General features: G+C 37.7%; 1 protein-coding gene and 1 pseudogene across 2 annotated transcripts in view; both read left to right on the top strand.

Annotated features, from left to right (window-relative positions):
- LOC105517695 (olfactory receptor 13A1) overlaps positions 1–10526 on the top strand; it is a 20412-nt gene extending 9886 nt beyond the window's left edge. The window contains exons 2-4 of the mRNA XM_011950315.1: positions 6486–6584; positions 6726–6865; positions 9531–10526. Of these exons, the coding sequence (XP_011805705.1) occupies positions 9543–10526 (984 nt within the window). The 5' untranslated portion in view covers positions 6486–6584; positions 6726–6865; positions 9531–9542. The remainder of the gene's footprint in view (positions 1–6485; positions 6585–6725; positions 6866–9530) is intronic.
- The window catches only part of LOC105517731, a 731019-nt pseudogene that overhangs the window by 599040 nt on the left and 121384 nt on the right, over positions 1–10595 (top strand). The window lies entirely within an intron of this gene.

Below are 10595 nucleotides of genomic sequence, written 5' to 3'. Positions count from 1 at the left end.
TAGGATTGCAACTCCTGCTTTTTTTTGTTCTCCATTTGCTTGGTAGATCTTCCTCCATCCCTTTATTTTGAGCCTATGTATGTCTCTGCATGTGACATGGGCATATTTTCTAACTTCCATTGTGATTTCTTCTTTGACTCATTGTTTGTTGAAAACTCTCTTGTTTTATTTTAACATATTTGTGAATTTTTCATTTTACTTCTGCTATTGATGGCTAGTTTTATGTCATTTTCATCAAAATAGATACTTTGTATAATTTCAATCTTTTAAGATTTGTTAAAACTTTTTGTGTTATAACGTGTGATTTATCTTTGGGAATGTCCCATGTACACCTGAGAAAAATATATATTCTGGTTTTATTGGGGGACTGTTCTGCACACGTTTGTTAGCACTATTTATAGCGTTGTTCAAGTACTCTATTTCCTTATTGATCTTCTGCCTTGCTGTTTTAGCCATTATTTTAAGTGAGAAATTGAAGTCTCCTACCATTATTGTGTTGTTTATGTTTCCTCTCTGATCTATCAATGTTTGCTTAAGATATTTAGGAACTCTGGTATTAGCGGTATATATATTTGTAATTGTTATATCTTTCTGCTGAATTGACTTTTTTGTCTTGTGGCTATTTTTGACTTTAAGTCTATTTTGTCTGATATTAGTATAGTCACTTCTGCTTGCTTTTATTTACCATTTGCATGGCGTTTACTTTTCCTTTTTTTTTCATTTTAAGCATATGTGTTTCTTAGATCGAAATGACAGGATATAGTTGGGTCCTTTATCCTGTCACTTGTAGACAGGATAAAGTTGGATCCTTTTTACAAATCCATTTTCCAGTCTATATCTTTTGATCCAAGAGATTAATCCATTTACATTTAAAGTAATTACTGATAGGGAAGGATCTACTCTTGTCATTTTGTTGTTTCCTGTATGTTTTGTAAATTTTGTTCTTTATTCCTTTTCTTAATGACCTCTTTTGGATTTGTTGAATATTTTTTGTGGTGACATTTTGATTCCCTTCTTGTTTTCTTTTGTTTGTATTCTATAGATATTTTATGGTTACCATAGGGATTGTAAAAATGCCTTAAAGGTTTGACAAGCTGTTTTAAACTGTTAACAGAATAGCTTTGATTGTGTCCAAAAACTATTTCTTCAAATCTCCTCCCCTCACCTTAAGTTACTTATTCACAAGTTACCTTTTCATATATAATATATTCATTAACACAGATTTATAGTCATTTTTAAGCCTTTGTCTTGTAAATTCTACACAAGAATTAAAACTGCATTTATGTACCAAAATTGCATAGTAGAGTCTCTATATATGTCCATATATTTATCTTTACTGGAGAGTTTTATATTTTCTTAAGACTTCATGTTACCATTTAGTATCCTTTTGTTTCAACTTGAAAGACACTACAGCAAGTCCAGCGGTAATGAACTCCCCCAGTTTTTGTTCATCTTGGAAAGTCTGATTTTTCCTTTATGTTTGAAAGATGGTTTTGCTGGATATAGTATTTTTGGTTGAAATTTTTTTCTTTCAGCTCTTTGAATATATTATCCCCCTGCCTTCTGGCCTGAAAGGTTTCTGCTGATAAATCCACTGATAATTTTACAGCCTTCCTTTTACATGACAAGTTACTTTCTTTTGCTGCTTTCAAGATTGTCTCTTTGTCTTTGACTTTTGACAGTTTGGTTATAGTGTGTCTCATTGTGGGTCTCTGGGTTTTCTTTAACATTTTTTGTTGTTGTTGTTCACATCTTCTGATGATGAATTCCTTTAACTTTTATATTTGTGAAATATTTTTTCTTCATTTTCAAAAGGTATTTTTAGTGAGTGTATAATTCTACATTGACAGTTTTTTTTCCTGTCTGTACCGTTTAGTGTTTCTCTACTGTTTCTTGCTTGTATTGATTATATAGAAAGTCTTCTGTAATTCTTATCTTTGTCTCTTTGTACTTAATGTGCTTTTTTAACTCTGACTGTTTTTAAGATTTTATTTTTATTATTGATTTTAGTCATGTGGCTTGGTGTGAGTTTCTTCGTATTTATTGTGCTTGGGGTTCATTGAGCTTATTAAGTCTGTAGGTTTATATTTTTCATCACATTTGGAAAAATTGTAGCCATTATTCATTCAAATTTTTTTCTGTTCTTCTCCCATTTCTCATGCCCTTATGAAGTCTAATTATGTGTATAATAGGCTGTTTGAAGCTGTCTTATAGCTCTCTCACAGTTCTTATTTTTTTTCTAATTCTATTTCATTTGGGCAGGTTTATTACACTTTTTCCTAATTTGCTAATTTTTTTGCAATATCTAATCCACTGTTAATCTCATCCAATATATTATTAATTTCAGACATTGTAGTTTGCATCTCTAGAAATTTTGTTGGTCTTTTTGTATCTTCTTTGTCTCTATTTGATATGCTAAGTCTTTTCTCTAGCTTCTTGAGCACATGAAATGCAGTTATGACAACTATTCTATTTTATTACAACTTTTACTTTAGGTTCAGAGGTACATGTGCAGGTTTGTTATGGAGGTAAACTCATGTCACAGGAGTTCGTTACATCTTATTTCATCACTCAGGTACTAAGCCTAGTACCCAATAGTTGTTTTTCTGTTCCTCTCCCTCCTCCAACTTCCACCTTCAAGTAGGCCCCAGTGTTTATTGTTCCTCTGTTTGTATGACAACTATGTATCCATTAGTTATCTTATTTTTGTCATTTCTGAGTTGATTTTATTTTTCCCACTATAGCCATATTCTCCTACTTCTTTGAATATCTGGTATGCAAATTATGCCTAGTATGGATATTATATCAATACTGTGGCAATATGGATACCTAGAAGAAAAGAATAATGTTTACCAGTTTGCTCTAAGCCTTTCTTAGCTCTTTTGCTTGTTTCTCAAGAACAAGCACAGAGGGTGGGACTCAACCAAGACTGAAGTTAAAGATGTAGAAAGATTGAGGTGGCAAGTAATGAAGTTGAGGAGCTCTGATAGGATGGTATTTCTCTTTTTAAGCACATAGGAGGCAACCCCAAGAGAATATGTTGGAAAAGTTGAAGGGGAATGTCTTGAGAAATATGAAATGTACCCAAGGCTATGGCTGGGTGATAGAAATAACTAAAAAATATTAAAAGGATTGCTTTAATAGCAATCCTTTTAATTTTCCCAGGAATAGGCCTGGGAAAATTGAACAGTGGTTTTGCCCAGGCAGGACTCCTCATGACACTCTCTAGATTCCTAAGTTTTTTCAAGTTTCGAAGTGTTTCCTTGGCCAGCAAGGCATCTCACAGCACAGAGCCCACTCTCAGTCAGTCATTCCACAAATCTGCAAAGCATTCTTCTCTATCAAATGGGAACTTTTGGGGTTCTGCATAATTTTTCAGGGTTCCACCACTTTGTGACTCTTTCTGGAAATCTCATAAGGATATTAGAACTCTTAAATTCATGTCCTTGATTTTCTCTTTTAACTTTCAATACTGGTCATTGCTTGTTTATCTCTTTCACCCTCTGTTCTTTTCACTTCCTGCCTCTTTCTTGTATAAGTATACAATCATCCTTTTTTTCTTCCTTTAATCTCAGTTCTTGGGAGTAACATATACAATTCATTCTTACTTCCAGTCTTTTCTCCTAAGTCCCTTATCTCTAGTTGTCTTGCATATTTGTGGCAATTATCAATTTTTTTCCAAAAGTCCATTCTCCCTTTTTCCTATACATATATCTTTCCAGCTTCATCACATTTCCCAGCTTTCCTGGCAGCTAGGTGAAGCAATGTAATGAAATTTTTGCCTGTAAAATATGAGCAGAAATTATGTGTACAATATCTGCCTCACTTGCTTAAAATAAATTGCTTTTTTTGAGCTTTCTGTATTGTCCCTTTTTACAAGCTAAAATGTAGAGGTTATGGCAACTTTTATGGTAAAGAGAATCATTGCGTAGATCAAGAATTATTGATTTGAGAGGAACCTAAATCCTTTAATGACTTAATGGAGCAAGACTACCCCATCAGTCTGGAAGCTACCCTACAACTTACGCATGTCTTCAGATTGTTGAGCAAAAGAGAAAAAATGAAGCCACTATATATTTGGGTCTTTTCATTTTAACAGTTTAGCTTTTAACCTAACACACGTTTATTCCTGAATGATTAACATATTATTAACATCATAGGAAGGGAATTTCTTGTTCAAGGATCTTTTATTTTGTTGAAATAAAGGTAATCTGCTTGGGCTTAATACTGCCAATGCAGAATTTTTTGGAGTAATTATTTCTATTGATGACCCATTTATAATGACAGCTAACATGGTTTCTAAAATGGATTCATATACCTCATCTTATTTAGTCCCCGCAAAAATTCTGAAGGTAGGTATAATTATTCCCATTCTATATATTGAAAAATTGGGATTCAAAGAGACTATGGACTTACACAAGTTTCTGCAGCTATTTAAGAAATAGAGTAAAGTCTCAAAACCATTAATGAACTGTTTATTTTAGTGCTGCTTAGTAAAATTAGAACTGTTTGAAGTGCCTTTAAATAGCCAACCCATAGATATTTAGTCAGCTCTCTGCTTGCTGACTAATATGGAAGAAAAAACATATATCTACATAGATTCTGAATTGGGAGAAGGGAAATAAAATATTGTCAACCCCCTTTCCTGTATTAGGTACTATGATAAGGAGGTAAGGCTTTTCATTACTATAAATGAGTCCTGGAGAGGTTAAGAGATTCACCCAAAGTCACATGACCAATAACTTTCAGAGATCTTACCTCAGGTCTGGAAAGACTCTGAAGCCATGTTATTGCCTCCAGAGACTGGTGGGGAACTCCTGAGTGAGACAGAGACTCAGCAGACAGAGTGGTCCTTTCCTTCCAGGGAGTCAGGGAAGGCTTGGTAGAGGAGATAGAGTTAGATCTGGGTGGGATCTGGATGTAATGAGATCATGTTGAGATAAGATCCAAGCGGTTCATGAGGGACAGGGAGAGGCCAGCTCTGTTAGTAAGGGTGGTTTATACAGAGAAGCATGGAAACTTTTGCTCCATGCCTCGTCTTCCATGGATAGCAGTCCAGAAAAGCTAGTTGCTTGCCTGACAGTCTTTCTCCAGTCCCCAGGTGTGGACACGTTCTGAGCACCTGAGTCTGGGTTTGCCCTGACCCAGTTTCTGTGAGCTGGGACAGAGAATGTGTCCCACTGTCCTTCCTCCCCGCCTTGGGCCCACATCCTTTTCTACACATTTGGATTAGAAATCTGAATTGGCCTTTCTGTGAACCCAGATGACAGGCAAGTACCCAGTAAAGAAGCACTTAATTTAATTGCTCCTTCAGGGTCCACTTACAGTAACAGCTGTGAACAACTCTCCCCAGTGTCTCCCACAGGCAGTGACAAATGTTGCTAAAGATGAATCACAAATTCTTGGCAAGGCCATCTTAAATATGGGAAGGAAATCTTCGTCCTCTCCAGATTGATCTTATCATAGGTTGCACACTGCCTCAACATCACCATGTTTCTACCCTCAGTTGTGCTTGGCAGAGAGAGGACAGCTATACATAAAGTCTGTTCACTCCACAAAGGTGAAATCATTTTTTAAGGTAATTATGATTGTTCTGAAGATGGTGATTGAGTGACATTTAAAAAATGGGAAAAGTTCTACTCACAGCTCTGCTTAATTTGCTTATATAAAAGACTTAATGGTTTTTGTTGAGTTGACCCAGAGTCACTAACATTTGAATATTTCTCCCTGTGTGTTACTGCCATTTGATCAGTAGCAAAACAACAGGGTAAGTGGGATGCCAAATGTGGCTGAGAGTTTAGGGTTTGCATTCCACACCCCAGCCTTAAATATGATCATGTAAATTATTGGTTGATTTTTCTTTTTCATGGCTTTTCTTTGACATTTGGTGGGGCTGGATTTATGGGAACAACCAACAAAATACACAGCAATTAATTCTGGACTGTAGTCCCACAGCCTTGAGCCTAGATACTAGCTGTGTCACTAATACTCTGTGTAACCAGGGTAAGTTATTTAGATACATTTATGACTTTCCAAATCAATAGGTTGGACAAGGTCATCTTCAAAATGTCTTTCAGATTTGACCCTGAACATATGTGATTCTGGCATGTTCTGATTTTTAGTTTTCTATTCTTGAAGCATGTCTGCAATAGAAATGCCTACCTTCATATATAAAAAAAGGACATTAGATTAATATGGTGTCTGTGAAAATCATTGAACAGCTTTAGAGATAAAAATAATGAAATAAGTCCAGTTCTCCATTATTAATTAAATCTTTCAAAATTTCTATTTATGAAACTATGAGCAATAAATTGGAACAAAGATATAATATCACTACAAGTAAACTGTATTTTATGTAAAATACAATTTGTTTTTAGAAAATGCTCAATGAAATTACTTTTTTAATTTCAGAGATTTTGAGGACTATTATCGTTATTTCTTTAAAGTGATAAATATAATCCAACATGCTTTTTTTCCCCCTTCAGAAACTTGAGTGCCCAAGGGTTTGATAAATGTGGAAAATAACCACAGTTCGAATATCCTGTTGGCCTGCTGGTGAGATGTCATCCTGTTGTCTGAATGCAGTGTGCATTTAAACTTGCCAATTGTTACCTGAAATTGTGTTATTTTCCCTCACACCCTTAGTAATAATCTTGTAATGCTTGCTGAGAATTGAAGCAAATGCCCTATGAAACTCAGGGGAGCAAGGTCTTTGTTATTTTCAGAAGAAATGACTGGCTGAGGCTCTAAAGAAATCTTATAGTCATTCTCACGGAAAGAGGGTCGGAGCCCTGATTCTTTGATCTCATTATTGACCAGCTGGTTGAGAAGACAATCCTCCGGTACTGGAAACCACAGTGAGTGGGTAAGTACTTGAGGGCTAATTTATTCCCTGAATGTGAATATGTTTGTTGAAATTTCCTTGTGCTCAGCACCTGTTCAAAACACCCATTTGTATTGCAGTGTTGTTTTTTTCTAATCTCACTGTGGAGCTGAGTTAAGAGAGATATTGTGTTTAAGGTTTCCTTTGTAATAGGTTTTCTTGTTCTAGGAAGGATACATGATAGACCCTGCACACTGCTGCTTGGTAGGTGTTCAGTGATGGATGTGTTTGCCATCTCCCAGGTACAGCTGCAGCTGTGCTGACTCTGGTGCATTTGTAATGTGCACTGTGGAGTGCACCACGATCTCGTGATGGCTGGATAAATCTGGTGGCTAGAATTCTAGGGAGGAGGACATCAGTGGGAAATGCAGAAACCTCACACTGGGACGTTGATGGAGAAAATCCAATTCTGTCCCTGGAGTTAAAGAGGAGTCACTCACTGGGCCATCATAAGAGCAAATAAAGTTACAGTTATTTCTTCAGATCCACAACTCATACTGAGCAAAAATAATTATTCACTCTTTTTGTCCCAAACAATAATGAAATCAGCTAAATCATATTGTATTTGTGACTTCCACTCAAATTATTGAGTTGTTCTGATACCTTGTTGCTGGGAAGATACATAGATGAAACACCATCATTTCCATTGATTCTGATCATACCCCATGCTAATATAGCCTTATTGCTCCGAGTCATAGGGATTTTATGCTTGTCTATTCAAAAAACCATCTTTACCTTACTAAAAGGTGATATGACCTGAGCTGCAGATCATGTTTGGCCATTTTGTATAAACCTTTTAATATGTTACTGGTAAATACATTTCTTGAATTTTGACAAAAACAGAATTAAAATGAACATATTTAAAATGGACATCTTCCAAATGTTCATTTTAAAAATGAACATCTTCCTTAACTTTTAATGAATAAATAATCAAAAAGGAAAAACTAAATGTACACTATGCTGATTTTTATCTTGAGCTGTACAGAATATGTGGTATCTTAAGAATATAAGTCATCCTGCTGTTATTCATACTAGCTTGTTCTTTAGCATTATTTAAACACACATATTTGAGTGTCTACCCACTGCCTGATAGGCAGGGGGCTGGGTGTCAAGAAGGGATATCCAGAGATAAATGGGCATATGTGTTAACCTTACAGGACACAGTTGAGTAACCTGATCAAGGAGTGACGTGTATTGGATACTAGGATAGAAGTCAGTATTAGAGGGAACACAAAGGAAAGAGTGGTCCTTTCTCCCCAGGTAAGGGATGCTCAGAAAGAGGGGACTGATGATGGCCCTGGTTCATGAGAAAAGGGCATTCCTGGCTCAGGGAGTGGCAAGAACAAAATCAAGAAATCCTGGAATGACTTGGTGCGTCACCCAGTCCATGAGTGCAGGGCATGGCTGGAGTTCTGGCTTTAAGACGAGTGGGAAGAAAGGCTGGAGAGGAGGTGGATCCAGGAAAAGTTGCTGGGAGCATTTATTCTTTTGGCAATGGGAAGCCATGGAAGAACTGTTGTAAGGAGGATTCTGTGTGACACATCTGCCTTTTAGAGAAGTCATTTTTAGAAAAAGTAGAAAATACAGACCAGCAAAAATTTAAAAAGCGAAAACAATCACTGTTCAAGCTCTGGTCTAGCACTCACCAGTGTATTCCTACAGGTGCATATACAAACGTGCTTTTACATTTTATTTTACTTTTTCATTTAAAAATTTTCACTATCCTCAATTTCAATGGAAACAAATCTGCTTTTTAAATTTTTTTTTAAAAATGAAATCTGATTGTACACATTATTTTAGTATTTTTTTCATTGTCTCTCTTTTTTAATTAAAATAATTTTTTTTGAGACAGAGTCTCACTCTGTCACCCAGGCTAGAGTGCAGCATCGTGGTCTCAGCTCACTGAAATCTTGCCTCCCAGGTTCAAGCGATTCTCCTGCCTCAGTCTTCCAAGTAGCTAGAATTACAGACATCCACCACCACCATGTCAGGTTAGTTTTTGTATTTTTAGTAGAGAAAGGGTTTTGCCATTTTGGACAGGCTGATCTTGAATTCCTGGTTTCAAGCAATCTGCCTGCCTTGGCCTCCCAACATGTCATTCTCTTTTTAAAAGCATCAGTAAAACACTTCCAAAGCATTATTTTGATAATTGCACAGCATTTATGTTATATCAATATACCATAATATACTCACGTTTAAGGGTATACATTGTTCTAAATTTCCACTATGATAATAGTGCTGCTCTGACACCTTCAGGATGCTTTCTATTATTTCCTTAGGATACATTTCTGGAAGAGAAAGTTCTGGCTCAAGTGGAATACATATTTTAAAAGGCCTGCATCTTTGCAGCCATTCTAATACTAGTCAATATCATGCTTTTCTAACTTTGCCAACTCATGGATGATCAAGAGTGGATTATGGATTAAATTGCATGTCTTTGAGGTTGAATGATGCTTCATGAGTTTAACTGGTCAACTGTATTTATTTTTTATAACCTGAGTGTTCATGCCTTTTTTCCATTGTAATGTTGGGGTGTTTATCTTAATCAACATGCCCTAATGCATCTCTATCATTCATGCCGTGATGTGAGGTGTGGAAGAGACATAGGAGCAGCTCTCCCCAGGACACCTCTTGTTTATCTCTCTAGCTCTGAAATCACATGAAGCTGTGGATGGAGATTCACCTGATATTCCCAGAAACCCCTTCCAGCCCAAGGACCATGAGTAACCAGACATTGGTAATCGAGTCTATCCTGCAGGGTTTTTCAGAGCACCCAGAATACCGGGTGCCCTTATTCAGCTGTTTCCTCTTCTACTCTGGAGCCCTCACAGGTAATGTCCTCATCATCTTGGCCATCACCTTCAACCCTGGGCTCCACACCCCTATGTACTTTTTCCTGTTCAATTTGGATACTATGGACATTATCTGCACCTCTTCCATCATGCCCAAGGCACTGGCGGGTCTGGTGTGGGAGGACAGCACCATCTCTTATGCGGGCTGCATGACCCAGCTTTATTTCCTCACGTGGGCTGCATCCTCAGAGCTGCTCCTCCTCACAGTTATGGCCTATGACCGGTACGCAGCCATCTGCCACCCGCTGCATTACAGCAGCATGATGGGCAAGGCGTTCTGCAGCGGGCTGGCCACAGGCGTGTGGGGGCTCCGCACTGTCAACACGGCCATCCACATGGGGCTGATGCTGCGCTTGGATTTCTGTGGCCCCAATGTCATTACCCATTTCTTCTGTGAGGTGCCTCCGCTGCTGCTTCTCTCCTGCAGCTCCACCTACATCAACAGGGTCATGATTGTCCTGGCGGACGCTTTCTATGGCATAGTGAACTTCCTGATGACCATCGCGTCCTATGGCTTCATCATCTCCAGCGTCTTGAAGGTGCAGACTGCAGCGGGGAGGCAGAAAGCCTTCTCCACCTGCTCTTCCCACCTCACCGTGGTGTGTATGTATTACACCACTGTCTTCTACGCCTACATAAGCCCAGTCTCCGGCTACAGCGCAGGGAAGAGCAAGTTGGCTGGCCTGCCGTACACTGTGCTGAGTCCTACCCTCAACCCCCTCATCTATACTTTGAGAAACAAGGAGGTCAAAGCAGCCCTCAGGAAGCTTTTCCCTTTCTTTAGAAATTAACTTGCGTCTTCTGAAGTTCTGGTCCTTGAAGACTGAGTTTTAGTGGAGTCTGATGAGCAAGTTTCTGGA

This window comes from Colobus angolensis, unplaced genomic scaffold (assembly GCF_000951035.1).
Source record: "Colobus angolensis palliatus isolate OR3802 unplaced genomic scaffold, Cang.pa_1.0 Scaffold306, whole genome shotgun sequence".
Classification (NCBI taxonomy): Eukaryota; Metazoa; Chordata; class Mammalia; order Primates; family Cercopithecidae; genus Colobus; species Colobus angolensis.
Note: the sequence above shows the minus strand (reverse complement) of the source record. Positions and strands in the feature narration are given on the sequence as shown.